This window comes from Echeneis naucrates, chromosome 7 (assembly GCF_900963305.1).
Source record: "Echeneis naucrates chromosome 7, fEcheNa1.1, whole genome shotgun sequence".
Lineage (NCBI taxonomy): Eukaryota > Metazoa > Chordata > Actinopteri > Carangiformes > Echeneidae > Echeneis > Echeneis naucrates.
The window spans coordinates 11,576,004-11,599,665 of NC_042517.1; the positions used below are offsets into that span (position 1 = coordinate 11,576,004).

General features: G+C 41.1%; 1 protein-coding gene across 5 annotated transcripts in view; it reads right to left on the bottom strand.

The window, feature by feature from the left end:
- rerea (arginine-glutamic acid dipeptide (RE) repeats a) overlaps positions 1-23,662 on the bottom strand; it is a 118,312-nt gene that overhangs the window by 17,631 nt on the left and 77,019 nt on the right. For 4 of the 5 annotated variants that reach the window (XM_029505619.1, XM_029505617.1, XM_029505620.1 and 1 more), the window contains 8 exons: positions 20,113-20,218; positions 18,512-18,608; positions 16,562-16,666; positions 12,084-12,132; positions 11,367-11,491; positions 9,581-9,680; positions 8,793-8,891; positions 704-784 (listed from right to left, as the gene is read on the bottom strand). In XM_029505619.1, the coding sequence (XP_029361479.1) occupies positions 704-784; positions 8,793-8,891; positions 9,581-9,680; positions 11,367-11,491; positions 12,084-12,132; positions 16,562-16,666; positions 18,512-18,608; positions 20,113-20,218 (762 nt within the window). Of the gene's footprint in view, positions 1-703; positions 785-8,792; positions 8,892-9,580; positions 9,681-11,366; positions 11,492-12,083; positions 12,133-14,852; positions 15,104-16,561; positions 16,667-18,511; positions 18,609-20,112; positions 20,219-23,662 lie in introns of those variants that run through there. The other variant, XM_029505621.1, reaches the window with a different exon arrangement.

Below are 23,662 nucleotides of genomic sequence, written 5' to 3' on the forward strand. Positions count from 1 at the left end.
TTTTCATCAAAAGCTTTGTCAGAGACCCCCCCTACAACTCCAACTATCGTAAAATAATCTGTCTCAAATGTAATCAAAAGAATTCATCCTGCACCAAAATTCTAAATTAAATTGTGAGGATTCAGACGTGACAGCAACAATTAAAGTTTGACATTTTGTTTAAGGATGTCTTCCTTAACAATCCTTTACACTTAAGCAGTAAAGTGTAAAGGATTCAAGCTGGTAAAAAAAAAAAAAACCAAAACAACAACAAAAAACAAACAAACAAAAACCCAAAACAAACCAGGACTATCAATTTAACATTAGCTGGATAGAAAAGAGACTTCTCCTTCGACTTGCTATAAATATTGTCTCACATCACTACATGACATCTGCACAACTTCTTTACTGCTTATGAACAGAGGGCGCTAATCAATGTTCAGTGCCACTTGTTAAGTTTCAGTGACTGACTGCAAAGAAAATTTTGCCTGTTCTGTTTTAGGTGTAACACTTGTTTTTTCGGACTGCCTGAGTAGAGAACTGATGATACTGCAGCACCGCTGTGACAGGCTGCACTTACTCCTTACCAATAAGGCCACTGTTTAACACTTCTATCATTCACACACAAACCACATACACCTTCTTTTTGTTTCAATATTACAAAACAAAAAGACACACGCGCACAAGCAAAGTTCAACAATATGTAGAGAGAAATAAATCTTACCGTTTCTTTGTTGGGCAGCAGCTCTTTCCGGATCCTGAAGAAGTTTTTGCCAAACTGTCTCAACCCTTTAATGAAGCGCTTCTGTAATTTTTCAGAAAGAGAAAGAGAGAGAAAAAAGGTCACTTACTACCTGTGAAGTCAGCTAGACTGCTACAGCTTTAAGTTACTGGCTAACACCATGACAAAAAAACATTGTTTTCATTTCACTAATTTGTGGTCGGAGAGGTTAGGTATGTGTCTAGAAACCTCTGTAGCCGTTTAAACTCCGGAGCAAACGCAGCCATGTCAGGGCAAAACGAGAGAGGAAATGACAAGTAAGGTAGGGAGAGACGCTGAGATTAAGCTTGTCTTTTCATGTGGAGACAAAATACAGTAAGATAAATAAATTAAATCTAAATAAAAAGATAAAACAGTAGACTAAGGGAACATGCAGTTCATCTCGCAATTGAAAAGTTTAAAGTCAGAAGCCAAACTCGGAAGTTCAAAAGCAAGAAAATGCCTTATTTTGCATAATGGACAGTTTTTCTTCTGTCTGTTAAAATTCACCATTTGAAAAGCATGGAGACAATAAAATGCAAAATTGACAACTATACTTTGACAAGAGAGAAAACAGCACGATGAAACAAAATGCAACTTCACAACATAGGATCATATCTGACATGAAAACGGAGGGTGTAAATACCTCCTAATCTCAACAAGCACAAAAACATCAGAATGAATAAATACAAAAAAAGCTGAACAACCTAAATATATTTCTTTTCCTTTAAGAGCCACAGGCTGAGAGCCATAAAAAGCGGAGGCTGAAAACATTCATAGCCAGCGAAGCAGACAACCAACAGATTTACTTTCTTGTTCCAGAGGCGAGCCCTGTTCCTCAGTGATCTCAGTCAACCGTTTCCACCAAGTAACTCCAGCAAAAAGCAGGGAAAAGTCCTCAGGGAGCACAGCACAAATCTCTACCCCCAGCCACAGGTAAAGGAAAAATTAATGGGCAAATCCACAACGTCTCCAATGGTACATAGTTGTTTTTTTTAATCCTTTTTCTTCCTCTTCTTGTTATTTTTTTTTTTTTTTTTTTTTTTTTACAAGCAAGAAATAGCTTGTCACTCTCTGCTCTTCCACTACAAAGGGGAAGGCTTTACATGTGATCTTTCTGCAAGAGAGCCTCTGGTTCGCAGCAGGCTGGAAAACCCGGAGTGGAGTCCCGTGCTGCATGCTGATATCTGGCCCACCACTCATGTCAGCCTGTTGTCAATTGTCTTGCACACTGTGTGAGCAGGCGTCATGTCTCTAACCCCACACAGGAAAAACCCAAGCCCCTGCTTGTTATGAAAACTACTCCAAAGCTGTCCATTTCCCACAGAGGAAACTGAAGCGGTCCTTTAAATTCATTCAGAGCTTGGGATGAACGTGCACACAGAGGCACAAACTCAACTCGCTGCCAGGCTGAGAGGGGAGGCTGGCTGATACAGTTTATGTTGAGAAAGGTCTTGGATATGGTAGAAGGAGACAAGTGAGAGGGAAAACCAGACATGGATTCGCTCATGTGTCAGGACTCCATTTTCCATGCCATGTACAGTACATTATGTAACCACAGATTGTTTACATACTGAGCTTTGGTGGAGAACACAAGGGCAAAATTTACAGAAGTAACACAGCCAGCTGCAAAATGCAGCTTTCAAGGGGGAAAAAAAATGCAAGAAAGAAAGAGACTCCTATTTCAGTACCACAAATGAATGACTATATTTACCTCAATTATACAAATAAACACTACAGTCTCAAGTTTTAGAGTTTTCGTGGTAATTGTGAGGACCAAAGTAGACAAGTATAAGCCTAAGTTAAACCAGACTGAACAAGCAAACCTGCAGACCATAAAGTGAGATGTAAAGGAGTTGACAGCCCGAGACAAGGCCTGTCCTCTCAGTTTCGCGCAAGACAGCAGTTAATTTGCATTAATCAAGCTGAAGGAGCAGCAGTTTATTAACCAGTAGGGGGTGCTGTCTCCAATGCAAGTAGCACCCACGGCCAGCCACAGGAAGGGTTAAGAGCAGATTACAATTTGGACTGTCAAACTTCCACGGGGCTGCAGATAACAGGTGGAACATTATTGCACAGATACAGGGGGTCAGCATTACAAGAGGTTAGGACTAAACTAGGCATAACGTTCAAGTGAAACATTAACTTCCAGCTTGTGTGGATGTAAAAATCAGCCTGAGTCAGTCAAGGGGGAAAAAACCCACGTGTTTCATGTTTCTTTAACAGTTGTTAAGTCAAAGTAGTGTATCTGTACCTAAGTTTGAAGACTAGCTATGAATAAAATCAATTAGACCAGCCCACGCAGCCTGTGTGTCTGTCCTAATTATGTCACCTCCATTATTTTTTCCAACTGTACTATCTACTCAGTCTGTCCGTCCGTCTCCACAGAGCAGCTCTGTGCGTGCTCCCTCTCCCACCTTCCTCCTCCCCTCTGTTTTCTTTCTCTCGGTGGCTCCCTCCTCCCTCCTCTACATGTCGGCTCCAGTTTAAGGCTCCATTTCAGTTGCCTGGGCTCACTGCTCTCCAGACCAGCTAATAAATCATCCGCCAATCTGCTCCCTGAATCGCTCTGCCCCAGCTCTGATTGCTCAGGCCCTCCATTGCTAGGCAACACAGCAACGGAGGAGGGGCTGAGAAAGCCAGAAGCTCTACCAAATGGCCATCCACTGTGCAGAAACAACAGGCTTCTCTCTGAGTTAAGAGCTTGCGCTTTTCGCCCGCCCCAAGTTTCCCCTCACAGCCAAACAGTGCACTATTGTGAGGCTGGAGAGGAGACATAAAAAAGGAGGAGCAGAACGTGGAAAAAAAATTATTCAAAAGGCTATTGTTTTGTGCACACACTTCCCGCTTGATAGTTGATTGTTTGGAGTTGTAAAACTGGTTAAGATAATGCAGACTTATGCAAAGCGATGGTATCATGATGACAAACAGGCCAGCTCTTGCATGAAACGTCATTCCTGCTGAATGTCACTCCATGACAACACTGACACAGGGCTGTCCAACAGCAAACAAAGCTACTTTCACTCAATATGGAGTCATTATACTTGACTTGTTGTTAAAAGCTGACCTTTCCATGCCTGCTGTGTATAAACCCAGCGGGCTTAGGACCATTAGTCAAGCAGCCAAAAGCAATGGGGAAAAAACACTGCTGTCTGTGCTGTCTATGACATATCAGCTTGTAATACGTTTGGCCACAGCATGGAGTGAAGAAATCAAAACAACTCAAAGAAAAAAAAATGTTCAAAGGGCCTTGACACATGGGAGACTTGCCACATCCTTTTCATAGTGATGCCATACATAAAAAAATGTTCACATAAATGAAAAATTGTGCAGGTGATTAATTCTTCCTCCATTCCACCGTTGTTTAACTTTAAGTCTGTAAAGACTTTCTGTAGTTTTATTTCTAAATACAGACCAAAACTCCTGTTTTTAAACGTACCCAATGATAAACAAGGAGATATGAATGACAAACACAAAGACATGTTACTGTGGCAAGCAAAGTAACATCCTCTGCTTCCTTCAGCTTGTATGGATACAAAAGGTGACAGGAAATTCCAGCACACACCCATCCTGGCTGCTATTTAGTTACTAAACAACACTACAAAGCGTTGTGGGCGATGCCCCATAATGGTAATAAAATGCACTGTTGACAGAAAAACTTCAGTGTGGCAAACTGAGCTCCCTCTGTAGATGACAACCACTTAATCTCATCTAATTTAAAAATAATCAACAGCCTGAAGCAAGAGATGCTGGGTGACTTAAAAAAAATAAAAAATAAAAAATCTGCTTGTGTTGTTTTTGCTTAGACATTGTGGCTCAGGATGGTAGGTTTGTGTTTTACCATTGGGGGGTGGGCTTTAACCCCCACCTCTGTACCCATCACAGTGTTGTCGGGGGCCTGCTCCACTCATCCATCAGCTGAAGACACAGCTGAAGATAAGCCGCAGCCCACTGCAGCTGGCTGAGGAATAGACCTCCTGCTCCACAGCAGTCATAGATCAGCCTCCGTTTCTCTGACATGGCGAGACACAGCCCGACTGCTGCGGCGGCTCTTTCTGATTGTTTATATGGCACCTCCTGTTGGCCAACATATTACTAGCACCACTAATTTACAGTAGAGACAATTCAATCATATTAAGTTTGACAGAGGTGGAATTATTTAACCTGTCCAATTTACAACTAGACCAAAACTGGAGGTTGGGCAGCTAAGGATCAAAATACTGATATAGAGTATAACGCACCCACATAAATACCGTTTAGAATAAAATCTATTAAAATGTTCCCTCTTAAGATCAAGGAGTATTAAGAGGAATATGATGGGATTTCCAACAACTTAAACTTGAACACACCGAATAAAGCTTTGTTTGAATTGAATACTGCAGCAAAAGCATAGTTTTTTTCCCCCAATACTATATGATCCCATAATGAATATTAACAACTGTCTAAACCAGATCTCAGTAACTCGACTTTGTTTCACCCATTAAAAACCCTTGGAAACATTTTGATGAGAAACATTTGCACTTGCCCAGAAATAATCAGTTATTTCAGTGTTGTATTAATACAACACAAGATTGAGTCGTCGAACCTGCTCATTTAGTTTCAAGTTGTAACAGGATTTTCGGACCTGAAAAGCAGAAGTTGTTCTCACAGTTGATAATCGTATCCGGTCTGCTAAATGTGGTTTTGTGCTTTGCAGTAAGTACTCACTTACATAGGAGAAATGACAGTGTTGTCACATTTATTGCCACTTTGAAATCCAGCCTCAATGTAGAAACATTTAATATCAAGAAAAATAAATAATCTGTGTCATTCATTAAGTGTTCTCTGATTCTAGTATAAACGAGTTTATTTTTGTCATTAAGAATATTGCACCTTCAAGAGAACGGCTCTGTGTGGGCAGTAAGCATTGATTTTGTATCTGATAAAACATGTACACACAAAGGTGGTGTAGTGAGACTGCCTCTCTCAGCAAACAAAGAGAAAACAGGGTTGTTCCAAGTTTCATTGCCGGTTTCACACATCCATAATAACAGATCAACAGATTTTTTTTTTTTTTCTTTTCTTGGTGGTTGCCCCACTCCTTAAACTCAGAACACCCTGTTGACAACACAACAGCTACAGAGGCTGTGTTTAAGAGCATTCTGATTAAATGTTTTTACTTATTTTGTTTTATTTGATTTAGTTTTCTGTAATCTTTAGTGATCCCCTTTCTGGTTTAAGTGGCACTCACATCAAGTTGATGGATTTTCAATTTCTGAAAGTTGTACTAATAATCTCACAGGGAAAGATGCCTGCCTGTCAGGAGACAATAAAAATAAAACAAACTGTCAGTTTCTTCATAGCTGTAATAAAACAGCTCCCAAGTGATCATGGCACAGGTGTTATCTTTCTGTGGGGTCTGTGTATATTGTGGAGAAGGGTTTATAAATATTTCTATTGCGTTACAGAGTTGAGATGAGGTACAGGATTATGTGCTGCAGCTGCAGGCATAGAGGAAAGAGGTGCGATGGGGTGGGGGCCTGGATAAATCAAAGGGGGGAGGGGAGAGTGACAAGTGACCCTGCAGACAGGCTGATTCTGTCATTTCAGTCGCCCCCGCTGTCACTTTTATTCACACCTCTAAAAGAATGGAGGGCTGGGTTGGAAAAAAAAAAAAAGAGCAGGCAGGAATAATGAAGCCGGTCCTGGAGGGGACAAGATAGAAGAGGGAGAGAGGAGGCAGAACAAGGGTGATGAATAAATGAAGAGCAGCGGGGCTGGTTTCTGTGACTGAGTCAAGGTTGGTGCTGCATTTACACCTGTCCCTCAAGGCTGCAGGGCTGAAAAGGCACAGCTGGTGGTCAAATCAGCGGGAGCTGTGTCCTTGGTTGGCCAGAGTCAAGATGCTGCTCCTCCAGGCTGAAGACAGTGAGAGGCAGGTGGGGCACAGCCAGCCTACTGCCTGCCTCATCCTGGCCCTAACCGTGGCTCACATGGAGTAATCCCCGACAGATCTTCCACTTCTGTTACACAATGCTGTTAGAACATGATGAAACCACTCTGTGCAAGAGTGAATTAAGTCATATTGCCCCATGTTACAAAAAAGATAAATTGCCTGCATGTCTGGGAAACAATTCCAATATTACTGAAGGCCATTTTTCTGTGGAATTGTAATAATATAATTATTTTCATGTACAAAAAATAAATAATAATAATAAAAAAAATCTATCCAAAATCTGAGAAAAAAGGCATTCAACTTAAAATTTCAAACTTAATGAATTGAACATTTTAAAATTAAAATTATGCTTATTTAACATGTATGCATTGTTTTGTCTGGTGTAATATAACAGTGGAACACAGGCCCAGTGAACCTTAATTTGATGATGCTATTAGCATTTTTGCAAAATGATTCATGCCATATAAAATATAAACTAATAATAACAACATAAAATAATGAAGTGATATGTTAAATCAAATCACATAGTACAAATTAAAGTACAGGGCTAGACTGAACCTTCAGGCCAGTATTTCATCTTTTATTAGCTTACTGCAAATGTACTAGTGTTGGTGTAGATATAACAAAAAACTAAATTTAAACTAGGTTTCAGGAAATTTACAAACATGTTTCAGTTGTTGTGAATCAGAAAGCACGGATAAGTGAAGTTTTGCTCTGTTAAATGGCTTTGTCATCATGCATATTGATTGCCATTCCCAAAAACAACAAATAAATAAATCAAAAAGGACTCCTAATGTTATGTCCTTTTGTTAAAAGGCGATCAGGGACTTCTTTAACAGGTTGCTATCTGTTTAAAAAAAATACAAAAATAAATAATAATAATAATAACAATAATTTCAGCTTGGCAACAACTGGACACTGGCAGTTTCTGTCCTCCTGCAAGAGAAGAGATTGTCTGCCTTTTTTCCAGTCTCAATAATACTTCAACACTCAGGGTCTGTCATTGCAGATAAAAACCAGTGCTGCCACAGAAAAAAAGCCATGGTGAATTACTACAATGATCACCTTATTGTCTGAATTGAGTTATTTACAAATTTTACTGTTGAGTCCCTACTTTGTTTCTTAGACAAATGGTCTGTGGTAGACCTGCGGTGGCGCAGCCTGGCAATTAAAGTTCCTGTCAATGTGGTTGTCCCTCACTCTGTTCATCTCTGTGCAGGAGTTAAACTTGGCGCCAGGAAGCATGCATAAATAAAGGCAAATGGATAACTAGTCCACAAAAGGATGGCTGACTTAATTTGTTGTGATTTGCTGTGGTCCTGCCGAGGGCTCTGGCTTTATTCAAATGTGCCCATCATGTTCAATTACAGGACAAATAAGCCAATTCCCTTCCACTGGAACTAAGCGGGTGAGTTCCATGGTCAAGAAAAAACTGCCAAGTTTGAGCATTACAAAACAATATCAAAGTGGAAAAGGGGAGGATGAAAAGCTAACCAGTCTGTGGTGGTGGAGCTTGTGTTGCTCTAAGATCTGCTGTCAGATCAGTCAGCAGTGTTATCGTTAAAAGGGTGTGGGTATACAAACATGCAGTGCAGTATGTCATAAAACACCAAGGCCAAATCCACAGCTCTCAGCCGTTTTGACATGGTATTATCCAGCACTTTCATTCCCCTGCTACCCTCCCTGTTTGATCATTGAGAAGGGCTGCCATTTTCTGATTCCAGTCCTTCAACAGCTGTGGTGAAATTCACATCTAAATTCAAATGGAGGCTAACATTACCAGCCCTCAATCTTTTCCCTTTCCAGACCTCCACACTAAAGATTTATTCTGTGAGTGATAAACAGGATGCAGCTGCTTTTGAGCCTTGAAAGAGCTGGAAACTGACAAGTTTTTACTTATGTCTTCTGAGCCCCGGCCAAGATCCCTGCTCGGTTTTAATGTTCCCAACAGCTCCCTCTAAAGACACAACGCCAGCTGTGACAGACAGCAGGTATCCAGAAAAGGGCCAAGAAAAAATTCACAATATACCCCAAATAATTGGTCATTTATGGACTTGAAATTATTATTTTTTATATCCATGGTAACACATTTCCAAATGAAAAAAGAAGTTCTCTTACCACTTCATCCTCAGACCAGCACTTCTCTATCAGCTTGGGTACTGGTTTCTTCACCAGGCGCTGGAGAGCCTTGCCCGCATCATAGCTACTCTCATGAAGCTGTGGACAATAATACACACAAAACAACATGAATATACCATGATCATTATAAAATACCGCATGCATATATTAAAAGGTGTCGTGTTTATTAAAATGACGAAGGACTTCTGTATCGGCACATTTTATTTTGCGTTGATATAGCATGTTTTATTTTTATGAGAAATCTCAGAACATGAAATGAAATGCTGTGCAAACTACCAGGTTGGAAATGACAGTTACAAAGGAAATTGCTGTGCAGCTTTAAGACCTGTGTCACATTCAGTTGAGTGAAACAGGGAGCTGTGAAGGTCTTCCTCTGAGATTATACAAGGATTGCCAATTGGAATTGCAAATGTGGAAGGTCGAGAGACAATGACTTGCCCGCTATGTTAATATTCCAGTTTATACAGACAGAATATAAATGCCCTGTTTATGATGATTCTAATCTCTTTCTTGTGCTTGATTCCTCTGCATTCATTGTCAATGTGATGGACGAATCTCTAATTATGCCTGATGTATTGTAGGCTTCTCAGGCTGGGTTTGCTTCAGGGGGTAACTTCACAGGCTCTGGGGCTTTATCATTGCCCAACACTGCACATCTGCAGGTTAGCTAAAATACCACAAATTCAAACAAGATTAAACTAAAATTTGATTATTTTTCTGTCCAACAACAGATTCCTAACTATACGAAATGCCACATGGCTACTTACAGTGTTAAGTGCGTTTAAAGTAGTGTCATCTCGAGAGGCTGCTAGGCACCCGTCTTCTGTTGAGCCTCCATCACACATCCCTGCAAAGGCAGCCATGCTCCTGTGAACACAATGTAGATGAAAATATAAAAAAGGGCCACTAACAACTTACAAGAGTTGTCATATCACTTCACTGACTTTAATATCCTTTGATAAATCTCAATAGAGACAACAACCAGGCGTCACATGTGTCACCTGCATGGCTACTCACATAAACTGGAAAAGCTCAAACTGTTTCATTACGTTAAATTTGGTAATGAGTGGGGCAAATCTTATTTCTCATAAACTTGTGCTGCTACTACTTTTATCATACTTAAAAATTTGTATGCACGTTTGATGTTCCTTGTGTGGACATTAGTGTTGTGTTTGTCAGACAAGAATAGATTAAAAAAAAAAAAAAAAAAAAAAAAAAATTCTCAAGTTTTTTTCATGGCTAAAATGAGATGACGCCAAGGTCCTGAAACACAGACTGTGACAAAAGGAACACACTATTTTGTTGTTGAAAAAAGATGAGACTGAATCTACTTCATTATAAACTAAAACAAACAAATAAATACTTAAGTAAAAAGCATAGCATACGCTGCTGTGGTCATGCCAGGGGGACGGATGTGACACTGTTATGAAAAACGTTACGCCACAAATGCACCGTAGAGAAGCTCACAGCAATACATTCTCTATGCAAAACTGTGGCTGCCACACTTCACCACGACTGTCACGGTCTGCAGTAAAAACCTGCAGCCCAATAGACAGTCATCTGACATGTCAACTCATGTTTCAATAGATGTATTCCTGCCTTAGACACATTTCAAAATGGAAGATACATTTATTATGACATGACATGTGTATGTACTTTAATGACAAATCTTATGAGATGAGTTAGAGAAAAGGCTTACATGACATCTGTTGGTTAGATTAGATTGACTGTAAAATTAATTAAAATTAATCTGCTTTCAAAGATCAAAAAATTTAATTTGTTGTATAGAATAAATCTAGACTAAAATATTTTTGGTATTTTTTTTGACTAAAAAGCAAACTTAGATGCTTAGACTTTTAGTTTACTAAAATGTGACAAAAATAAAATAGTGTACACTGTACTAAATGTGACAAACACTAATAAGGTCATTTGATACATGACTAAGGCTAGCCCTAACCTTAAATTAAAAAAAAAAAAAAGTTGACAAAATGAAAAAGAAATACTTGGAACATTTTTACTGGGCAGGGCTTTAAGATTAAACTTTGTTTAACAATCCATTCATATACCAATGAAGTGGACTACAGGTCTGTGAAATTCTACTAAGAATGAAAACAAATATGGTGGATAAAAAAAAGACCCCAGGAGAATTTCTACAACACCGTCACAGTGACAGATTGTGATTAATTACACTGCAGCGCCAAACTACAACATAGAGCTGAAAGCTGTTAACACATGTCACTTCTACTGCAACAACATCTCAGTGAGAGCTGATGAATGATTTCCTCTCATCAAAATGACACTTGATGAAGTGTTATACTAATAAGCAGCATCATAATACAAGTGCATAGGAAATCAGAGAAGTTTTGTCTGGGCTAATCATGACAGTATAGCAGGCTACCGGTGTCAAACTGCTGTTGTGTAGATTCTTAACCATAAGTTTATGGAGGTCTTTATACTTTTTAAGGACTGTGACCACACAGGACAGTTTGGGGATTAGACATTTAATCTTTTTAATCTCTTAAGAAGCTGGCATCTCCATTTGTCTTGGCTCACCTTGCAGCTCTGAGGTACATGAGAAGGTCACAGTCATTGACCCCTGGCATCCAGACCAGCTCCTCATTCTCAGTCACTGCCTGGCCACCAGGAGAGGGGAAAGGCTGCAGCTCTGGGAGCTTGGCCTAATAAGTTCAGGGCAAAAGAGAGTGAGAGATTGTGTCACACTACAAATAGCATGTAGGCCTGAAGAAAATATCAAATTTCACTTTGGTGACTTTCTGTCATCTGCTTTTCACTCTGCGGCTGAGTGGTGGCAGCGTGGAACAGAGACAAGTTACAGCCACAATAATTCAATATTTTATCACAACATAGGATTGGACTACCCAGATCACTTTCTGTTCTTGCCGCAGGTCAGGGTGACAAGAAAATTACTACATTACATTATATTTTGTCAGCCAAACTTGAGACTGATACGTTGTGTTTCCTAATTCCACCAGTGGTTAAGGGTTATAATTCGCACTGGCATCACTGAATGAAGAAATTACCGATGCATCTCTTTTTTTTTTTATTTAGTATTTCCTTTTAAAAATGGTTTTTGTGCATTTGATCATCTAAAACGGAAAGCAACACAATGATTGAGACTAAACCTATAGGTAAGAGAACAGTTTCAGCTTATTTTGTCCTGTTGCTGACATGGAAAGCAACTTAAACCAACACTGGAACACTCCCTCTACTTATTCTGCTTGGTGATGTGTGTGTTGTCTGGTGACTTACTTGGTGACTCGGTCCAACACGGATTTCCCCTTGTGTGCTATTTAGTCGTCTGAGAAAAAGAGAAAGAGAGCACATTGAAACCAAATAGTTATCTGGGAACATTTCAAAGCTAGCTCAAATAAATCTCTCTGTATTGTGCCTGTTGAATCATCTTAACAGCTGCACAAACTCTAAAGACACAACTGTGGATAATAACTGATTGAGGCGTCAAAGCCTGGTAGCAAAGAACATGTCTGACAATCTGATCAATTTATGACCAGGGCAAGATAACATACATGCATATATTCAGAGAGGGAAAGGGTTACAATTTCTATTATGGAAATTGTTGAGGTGAAGTCACATGTAAGCAAAGTGCACAAGGTTTTTTTGTGGAAAACAAATGAGAATTTCAGCAGGATATTCCTGGGCGACTACTGAGCTGAGCAGAGCACATTTGCACGCCTGATATTGCAGATGCAGCAATAAAACAGAATCCCCTAAAAGGAGGAAGGAGGGGGGGCTGGCTCTGGATATGCAGGGCAAAAGCCTCGGAAACGGCTGCTGGTACAAACGTTTGGTAGCCATAGCAACTGCAATTTAATAATAGTGCTCTGAATCTCCAGCTGCAAAGGATTAAAGAAAATGACAAGACGTTCCTTTTGAAAAGCCTTTCCCTCTGTTGCCTAGGTAACAGCGGTGATTTTCATACAGCAGAGCACAGGGCGGCCCAGAATCTGTCAGTGTGATTTGCACCCTGGGAAGCTTGCACTCCATCATGTAGACCTGGAGGAAACCTAAGAGGCCACAGCCCTCTGGTCTCTTTACAGACCTCCAACCACAAAACCCTATGACGGATATGTATTTGACCTAACTCCCCTTTTTTCACAGACCTCCTCCACCTCCTCTCAGACAGGAGAGAGTGATTAGAGGGGTAATCCATATGGCAATGAACTACGGCTGACAGGAGCACTGGCACGGACAATATCAGCACATGCCAAAATGTGAATTTCAGCTGAACAGAATGACCCTCTGCCTGTCAGAACAGACTATTGCTCCAGAACATGTTGAAATACTTCATGGTGTTTTAAAGCAAACATTCTCAGCAGATAGACAAACCAAATTCAAAGCAAATGAAGAGCTGATTCAGATAAAATATCTGAATCATCAGCACTTAAATAAGATTTCATAACACTTCTCCATTTTTTAGCCAGGTTTCTTGTGTTACTTAAACAAAAACAGAAGATTTACTGATTGCAACTGAGTTAAGGGGCAAAAATGGCTAATGGCAAACAATTACTTGGATTTATTAGTGATGAATGAAACCAAAAATGAAAATCTGTTATCTTTGTTTTCATAAATCCACAGTGTTTCATAGCCTTCTGTTAAATATACACTTTTGCTTCTACAATGACAGATGGTTAGAACAAAGACAACATATGTATAATGTAATGAGCAAATATGAGTCTAGTCTGACAGAAAGTTCAACAAACATTTTTGACAACTGGCCAGGTCAACTGTACATTTGGCAGACGGCTGTAAGGATAACAAGTATGGACCCGCAAATCCGAATTAGAACAGGGTGTTTGAAGATGGATGTGTTTTACTCAGAGAAACTGTGAGAGCAGACAGCGACTGTTCAGATGCATTCTGACGAGAGACACATTATGGTTTTATAGTGGAAAGAATATCTCATGAGATTCCATAAAGACTGCTGGCAGAGACAATGTGATGAACAAGCAAAGTTTTAACAAGCATATGATAAAATGTATCCTTTGTTAACCATACTGACACAACCTGCAAAAAAGCCCTAACATTATTATTTTCTTCTAGACATATATATGACTCAGAAGATTGGATGTAAGTTTTTCAGACAGTAATACAGATATGAAAGGTATAAATCTTACCCATCAGTTTTAATCAGTTATAATCCTGTGGCTGGTAATGTTTCATTTTTTTCTCTAATAAACTGCTGGAAGCCAGTGGCCCTCTCAACAAACAACAAAAAACATCTCAATTTGATGCACACAACTGCAAGCACTAATATTAATTTGATGCTCACTCAGCATTAACACACGATCCTATCAAGTAATTGCAGGCTTACTTATTAAACCAAAACAACATGACACTGATCAACTTTGTGTGTCTGTGTGTGCAATCAAGGATAACCCCACCCCCTCCATCAATTTCAGCCAATCAGAGAGCGCGTCTGTGGCACACTGACATAATTGCAACAGAGCAAAAACAGACCCAACTTCATGCTATTTAAGTGCCATAACAAGCAGCTTGTGCACATCACAGCTGGCGACGGAGCCGGCAGAGCTTTGTGTGCAGCCCTCTAACGCTCCATGCGCCATGTCATCCCGACTGTAAACAGGAGCTGCAAAATGGAGCCAGGGCTCGTCGCTCCTGGTGTTATTACCGCCATATAACCGCACCGGGCTCACGGTTATCGCCATTATACGAGCGGGTGTGTCGTAAACACCGGGCACTCATCGGGATGCGGCGGCTGTGTGTTCTTATGGCAGCGCGGACGCGTAACGGTATGCGATCTGCAGTGACAGCCGGAGTGCCCGGTGGCGTCCGCTCCGACAGACAGGATGAGCACTCTGGTCTTTTTTTTTTTTCCTTTCGCTATCACGGCAGGGCAACACAATGACAGTGATGCAGTCAGCTTCACAACAACAACAACACACAGGTTTGTCAGGCGGCAGAAATGAACGAGTCGTGAAAAGCAGACGAGCAGACAGTAATATCGGCAGCAGAAAGCGGCGGAGAGGATCGCAGACCTACCTCCGGGGACTGAACAGATCGTCCATTTCTGACATCGAGCCCTAAGGTTGGGTGGTGACACTGTGTGTGTGCTGCTCGGACGATTTAACTCCCCTCTCCCACCTATTTCTAGGTGCTCAAAATGGAGAACCACGCATTCGCTCCGGAGAGGTGTTCACTGAGCTTGTGCTGTGACCTCAGCCCGCACGTACGGCGTCGCAGGCTCGGCTCGCTCCTCCGCGGACACTACTGAGCATGTGCTGCGACCTCGCCGCGGCGCGCGCGCGCACACACGCACGGGGGGCGCACAGACACGCGTGCAGGATACGGAATTCATCTCTGCTCGTATGTCAGCGCCATAATAAACAAGAGTGAAATTGCGAGGCTGCAGACACCCCGCTCTGAATACCAAGCGATCAGAGCAGGGAGGGAGGGAGGGAGGGAGACTGAGCAGGGCCCTGGAGGAGGGGGCTCCCAACTGGCAGCCCAATAACAAGGCCAGCTGTCACTGCTACACGTGAGACTATTTACCACAGCGTGAAAAAACCCCAAACATCAATAAAATGAATAAATAAAATGCAGAGTTTCATTTGCTCATCGTGCAAGAACCAGACAGCATGTGCCACAAGTGCTTTAGACAAATACTGTGTTAAAGTCCGCGTGTGAGCCCACTGGGGTGACAAACTGTGGGGACAAGGTGTTATTATGAATGTCTCATCGAATCTCAGGAACGTGCACAAAAGAGCAAACATTTTCAAAACATCAGTAATAGTACTACACCCAGGGCAAACTGAACTCATAATCTCAACCCAGTGTATCATCACTCATAATACTGCATGAGAAATATTCAAATTTTGCAAAAAGGACCAAGAATCATTGATGACCTAATGCAGCAGTAATTAGTATTTTGCTTTTCACTCATGCTTTGAATAGTCATTGAAACAAAAGCATAACATTTACTAATAATAAAAACATTCCCAGTAAACTTTGATATTGAGCCCCAAATTCTCATATTCCATTATCCTTATTTTTATTATCCACAACCACACTTTTATCTACTGCGAGCAAAGGCCCTGATCAAACACATGCCTTCAAATACAACTGAGGAGCTACTCATAGATTTTCCATTCCAATCAGATTTTAATGTAAAAGATCAGTCATTCAAAGTTGACATGCAAATTGACAAACAACCAACAAAAGAAAAAAAATGTAAAGCCATGGGGGTTTCCCCTGCTCATTCCCACAATTACAGCACATGAGGACCATTTCTTGTGCACTTATAACATTTTCAGTAATAGTGAGCAGATGGTGTCATCAGACGTACCACTTTGTAACTAAAGCAAAAGCAGAGTGATCATGAGCAATGAAAACATATTTCTATATTTGTCTCCTGTGTTAGAAGAATATTTTTCATTCAGTTTTAATAACATTTTGCTCCTTTGAGTGATATCAAATATCAACAATTTGATGAAACTGAGGCTGTGTATATTGGTGCCAACTAACAGTTAATTTATTTGTGGGTGTTTTATGTTTATTTGTCTCATCTAATTACATTAGCTGTCGCATTAGTTCAGTATGCAGGAACTTGTATAACAATCAGGAAATAAAAAGGACCTTGAAAACATGTTGCATTGTGATAGGCATTTTTCAGCACCTTTGAAAAACAAAATGTTTTGCAGCTGTGTTTTAATTGTAATTATTTCAGTGTTGTATCAGTGGAAGTGGCTCACCTGGTCTCTGGGTTATATCCAAGGATATAGAAGAAGGAGTCAATGCGGGCTTTGAACTCCCTGGCAGCAAAAATGTCAGAGAAGTGGGAAATATTGCATTTCCCCCTGTGAGAGGAGAAAAAAACCAAAAACAAACAAAAAAAAAAACAGGCTTCATTACACAGAAACAACTATGTGATACAATGGGGGTTCATCTGGTGAAGGTGACAAATACAGCAGCAGGGATGTAGTGCCTGCTGACTTTTCTGCTAGATATCACAGTCTGGCCACTGAACTTGTGAACAGCAGCTGAACACGTCAGCTCTGCCTCATCTGCTGCAGCACAGGTTTTGGGAGACAGATGCCACAGACATCTGGAGAGGAATTTCACCTGCATGTCTATCCTCCTAACATGACTCCCCCCCAGGAGCTGCGAGGACAGAGTCTCTGACCACATCTCAATACCATTTCCTGTTTCCAGCACCCCAGTGTCTGGCTTTATCACAACAACAGACATCACAGGCATATGGGGCTAGGCTGCTTTGCAAAGAAACTGCTCCTTCCTCTAAAAAGATTAACGGTGCTAAGGAGGGCCGTCTTCAGAGAGCTGTGGCATTACAGCATCCCACTGGAATTCCCTCCCGTTTATCTAAAGCTTGGAGAGTAAGTCAAATCAAAATGTGCCCTTTGTAGGAGAAATTGCAGCTAATTTGCCCTGAAATCAGTGGTTTCTGTAAGAAATGGCTTTGACTGTCTGCTGCTGTGCTGCTCACAGATGGTTTTGGTTTAAGAGAAAGGGAAGTGGTAGAGGAGGAAAGGGTGGTCAGCCAGGAATGGATGAGGAGACGGGCAGGGAAATGGAACATATGATTTCAGAGAAAGAACATTTTCAAGCCTGTGTGCTTTCCTTCTGACATTATGCACAGAGTGAGTGCTAGCAGCCCTCATATTCTGACAGGTGTGTGTATAGAGGGAATGGGAAGAGTCACTTTCATTAGCCTTTCAGTGCAAGTTGTATATCTTTGCCTATCTAGTATTTTTTGGCTGCACCTTCTCAGAGGAGTTAAACACAGTACATTTTTTACTTTTTACTTTTGAATTAATATGGCTGTGACACTGTGGTTCATATTAAACACAACTGCATCAGAGTAGAGTCTGACAAAGTAGGTAGGTGTTATGCAGTAATCAATATAAATAAAGGAAAGTGATCTAGACAGCACTTGTCTGTGCTGGAATTTCTATTATAAGAATCTTTCAACAAGTATTTCCATTTTCCTGTAATTGACTGAATACATAGCAAAATCTACTCTCGGAGCACAAATATGACTGCAATGCTTTTTAGAATTGCTTCATGGAGAACCGATAGAAAGACAGGAATAATATTTTGCTACTACTGTCTTGCACCTGTTCAGAAAAATACATCAGGATAAAAACAAGACAGTTTTGTTCTTCTATTTCCTCAGACTGGCTTACATGACCCAGGTATTTCATTATAGTTGTATAAGCAATAAAAGACAGATGGTGCTGATCACTGGATTGAGTTTATAACAGTATTTATTCTAAGTATCAGTTATAACTAATGTTCCACTTGAGAGAAAATTTAGAACCCAAATAAAAAAATAACTGTTGGACCCATCAAAAGGCTAGAGAAATGAAACATCATTTTCAAAAAATTAATGAATGCTTATTATTTTCATAGCCACCAAGCTAGGATTGTTTTCAGTTTAGTCAACAACCAATAACTTGATACACAAATGACAACAGAATAACACAAATAGAAGCTGAGTAGAGGAAAAGCCGCAGTCTACTATAAATAGTAGCACTTAATTGGAGCAGCTCTAATATGTGACAACCCTGTGAGAAATTTTGTCCTTCTTCGAGGTGCATTTTCTCTCTTCCACCACTATCAGTAAGAAGCTGCCATTGTCTGTGCGTGCATGTAGATTTATGTGTGTACTTGTATTTGTTTACCTGAGAGCAGCAGCATGATAAGTATCCACATAATCAGAGATAAAGAGTTCTCGACTCCTGACCACTGGGTCTGTGATAACCAGCTCCCGGCCTGAGTCTGGGGGAAGGAACACACAAGTACAGTGAACATATAAGTCTCCATTACATATATAATGCAAAAGACTACCAAACTCATTTATCTATGACAACGAGGGTACAGAGATAAAGTAGCATAGGTATCTCAGCCCACTAATAAAATCATGAGCACAGTTGTGCGTACACTGAAAGTAACAAGTACCTCTGTGGAGGTCAATCTTATGCCAAATAATTCAATAAAGCCCATAAAGTGTGGTTCTCCAAGGAGAGGACATAATGTTCAGTTCTCTAGTGAAATGACCCTTGCGGGGGTTAAGACACATCAGCAGCGAGAGCCAGGACTCGTCATTGACAAATGACCTGAGTTGTTGCGTGCTGTGGCCGCTGTACTGCGGCCTTATGACATCAATTCTTATATTCCCGAGTCCCAGCTGCAAGGATCGACTGCCGATAGAGTGTCAAGTTGCACTAAAACAGCTTCTGGAGGGAACAGCATATGAGGTGTTTGTCTTATAGCCTGAATGATGAGCCTTTTCTCAGACACAGGAGATGCAAGGATTATAGTAGAATGGAAAAAAGCATAGTCTGGTGAGTTGTAATGTGAGTACATATGAATCTGTTCCCTGGTTTCTCAGCTGTTTTTAGTCAGTATATATTTAGACTTGACTGATTCTGTGGGGCAAACTGAGTAAAAGCTCAACCTGTGACAAGAACTGCCAGCTGCTAACAGGATCTGTCAACAGGTGAATGTGTGTTGTTGAAATGAGTACACAGTCTGATGATCTGTCTCAAAACTGAGCTTGAAACAAATCCCTCTTAGGAAGAGTAAAGGTCTTTATCTTTGGAATACAAACAAAAGTTCAAATTAAATTTAGAGCATATACAATCTGTACACATACAAGCTGTTCATAGTGAGAACATTGATTACTGACAGCTACATCAGCCAAATACAACAAAGAAGTACAAAGTAGTTGTCCCTAAGGTAACAACTTAGGGACAACTCTTTAAGGAACTGAGAAAATATGAATAAAGGATGTGAACTGACTGCTCAAACTATTACAAATAAATATCAAATCCAATTTCCCTCTGTGACATTTCCTTTTTGTCACAAGGATTTGATATTTAACTGCTAAAAAGTGTCAGTGCTTATATTCCTGTAGATATGTATGTGTTGGAGTGTGATGAAACCATTAGCACTGATGGTGTTGAGATTATCTGCTCAAGGGCCACATGACACTGCAGGTTATTAACACTTGACAGTGCTGCTCTCTGGCATGAAGGAGTGTTACTGGGGGAACAACACAGCCACAGGATTGGCTTGGTTCCCCAGGACACTGTCTTCTGGTTCCTGAGAGAAATACACTTTGCAGCTACCTCTTATATCTTTTAACAGTCTGGAGAGCAGAGGCAGGTGTGTTTCCTTGTGAAGGAAAGAATCTGAGTGTTGTGTTACAGAGTGAGTCAGTGTGTGCACAGTATATGTGCACAAGTGTGGCCATGATTCAGTGCATACAAGGAAGTCTCACCATTCTCATTGTTACGATCCTGCACTAGGTGCTGGTAGACAGAGTCAGGCACCTCTGACTGGCGGTAGTACCATTTCACATTCATCAACAGATGGTCCCGTTTACTCTGCAACACAGAAAGAGAAAGAGCGAATAAGCTTGATGCAAAAAAGGGGAGATTCCATGCACAGATAAAAAGAAATAATTTAGTTTGATAGTGACATCACAGACCAGCCTCTTGGCAAACATTGACATTGTGCAGATGCACTGTTTGTGCCTCACACTGGCTGGTGCCAAGAAGCATGCAGTGACCATTCAATTAAAAAGGGATTGCAGAGCATTTAGAGCTTTAATAAAGTAAACAATGGGATGGTCGTTACTGGAGTGTTGGGAGAGAACAAACCACGAGGGGCATGGATAAGCATTCAATTTTAGCCATCTCTAACCCTAACCCTAACCCTAACCCTTAACTTTTCTTCACTTTATAAAAATACTCTAATGAACATTTAAATGATCTGATCATAGTATTAATTCACTCATCCACATGGATGAGCATTTTTTTTTTTTTACAATGCTTTCCACATCTACGACTAACATGCTGCCACCTACTGGCCTTGTAATAAACTGTTAGTCAGCAAAAGTCTGCAACTCTCTAGATGACCAGCAAGTGGCAGCACTGGGGTGAGAAGAGAGCTTTTCTATGATCAGTCACAGGAAAAAATAGAGAGCAAAAGGATATGGATGGGGGATGGGGAGGAGGGAGAGGGAGAGAGAAAAAGAGAGAGAAAATGGTAGAAACTGAGGCCAGCACTAAGGTGAGAGATGAAAAGGGCAAAATACAGTTTTCATTTCATGTTATAAAATATTTATTGTGCCTTCATATAAGCCCAACTGACCGTCACAGTGGTTTGAAAAGAACATTAGGGAGACTGCCGACTGGGTGCTGGACTGCGACACAATCCTTTTGGCCCCAGCCATTTTTATTATTAGGGACAAGGTAGCACTGCACAACACTGAACTAACCAAGTGAGACACCTGCACCACCACTGATACCACCCACAGCGTAGAGAAGAAATGAGCATATGGGGGAAAAATGGGGGGGGGGGGGGTTCTATGGTAATCCAAGACAGACAGTTAAATATCTGCTCTTTCCAGGTTCTTAACTGTATCTGTGTGTGTGCGTGCGTGCAAGAACATGAGGTCAGGGTAAAGATATTTAAAGCCTTTACAGTACATTGTTCTGTTATGTCACTGGGGAGGAGACTGAGCACATGCAGCCAAGCAAATCATCACCTCCCTAAACCCTCAAGCCCACCTCTGGTTTTTCAATTCTCTCCATTCCTTCCTTCTAATCTTCCCTTCCTCCTCATTCCAGCCCTTGTCTTTACTACCTCTCCACCATTTTCTCCTCTTCCTTTCCCCTTTCTCCAACCTTGAACAGGGAGGAGGAACGAGTGAATAAGTGAGCCTGGACGTGTTAAACAGCAGCTGGCATACAGTCAGTCAGCTTCATTTACTGCTCTGGGTGACTGTGCGAGTGTGCATGCAACATCACACAACCACACACTTTGCTTGTGATTAAACAAAGAGCTATATTGATGGACTGAGACACCATGAGAATGTAGATATACTGTGTGTGAAGAAATGTGTGCAATGACGTCACGTCCCTCCCCCTCCCAGCAGTTAGCCCACCCATCCCCACCTCTTGTCTATCCAGTGTACAGACACTGTTGCCTTCTAGATTAACAGGCTGCCTGCTACAGCAGTACAAGTAGTTATCTGGTGCTTATACATAATTAATACTTTAAGGAGACCGTAAAAGCTGCCAGTGTGAAACCTGTACATTTCATTTTCTGCCTGTAAAAACCACAGAATCAAACGGGTTTCTGAGAGCTGCCACATCGAGTCTGATGCAAAGAAAAAAAGCAGAGACAGGCAAAAAGATGCACACACACACACGTTTAACACCTTATTCATGAGCCTGCATTATTTTAGACCAACCAAACGAACAAACGCAGAGAGTGATTGTTATTTCAACTATCATCAGTATCCTTGTCGCTGTAGAGTAGCTGCTGCTCTCCAGAGCAGATTGCTGTTTAGAAGCTCACAGCGGCGTTAAGCCCTCTCAGGCAAAAGAGGGGGGCAGATAGAGAGGAAGACTGAGAGTGCAACATATGGAGCACGTAGTGGGAGTGAAGCATAGCTTTCAATTATCACAATTCTATGAACATGCAGGGTGGAAAAATGAGTAGATAACGCAAGGAGAAAATGAAGGGGGATGACAGACAGCTCAGACTCGCCACACGAACTACTAGTTGTATTGTCTGGGTTTAGCTAAGCCTGCTATAGAAAATGACAGAGAAAGAACATATGAGGGGGAACCACAATGCTGAATTGATTAGAGACATTCCACGCTGCCTGTAGAGAGCTGAGCCCCGGACAATGTCAGCCATCTTTGTCTGTCCTGCCAGAGGCTAAACATGGCCCTGCCCTCCCTCCTCCTGAGCCCTAAACCCTGGGAATGCTGTTCACTGCGGAAAGGCCAAAAGACTTACTAACCCACTACTGAGAGAATGAAATGAAACGGGAGCACAAAAAAAAAGAAAGAAAGAAAGAAAGAAAGAACGAAAGGAAAGAAAAGCGCAAGGAAACAGTAAGGGAGTTTGAGGGAGGAAAAGGAGGACAGAGACGGTTGGATTAAGGTAGGAGGAGCAAGACCCTCTCTGTGGTCCCCGTTTCCTCTGACTTAAAATTACAGCTATCCTTCTCCTGCTTAAATAAAACCCCCAGGGTACAAGGCTACCCCTTTATCCACTGAGGAGATATAAATCTGAGAGTCATGCTTTGGGGCGAAACACAATGGTACCTCCCCTCCCTCCAGTGGCATTCTTGGGCACATGCATCACAAAAGGGTTCAATTATACAAAGGCCAGCACTTAAGTTGGAAAATATTACAAGGTTTTAAAATATAAATTTTTTTACAGTGATCTCTGTTAATAAAGAGTAAATGAATGTTTTAAAAGCAGCCAAGACAAACCAGGCATTGTGCGAGTCAGTTAATTCTTTCTTTTGACTAACTAAATGTGGCTGGCCCCTTGGATCCATAATGGCTGTGGAGTTTTCTTTGTGTGGCTGCATGTGTGCAGTCAACTCTGGAGCTGGGGCCTCTGTGTATGACCACACCACTACAAAGGCAAGGGGGGAAGAGCAAAATACAGAGGGCAGACTATCCCTTTTACAAGCCAAGTCTTTAAATCTGAAAAGAAACCAGCTCCTATTTAAGGAAGGAAATCTGTAAAGGTATACACTTGAAGAGATTAAAAAGAATGAGTGTAGGATTAATTCTGTGTTTTCAAGTAGAGAGTGTGAAATCAACAAAGTGCTCTCCAATACAGAACCAACACTTCAAAGCTCAACTACTCCTGTCGATCTTTCGATATTTGAGTGTACAGCAGAAGTAGCAGCAGCAGCAAGCCCCTGATCTCAGTGGCCTTTACAATATACTCATTGCTTTGCAGCCAAACTGACAAAACTAAGGGAACGTTGTTACAACCTGTAACCCTGAGAGCTA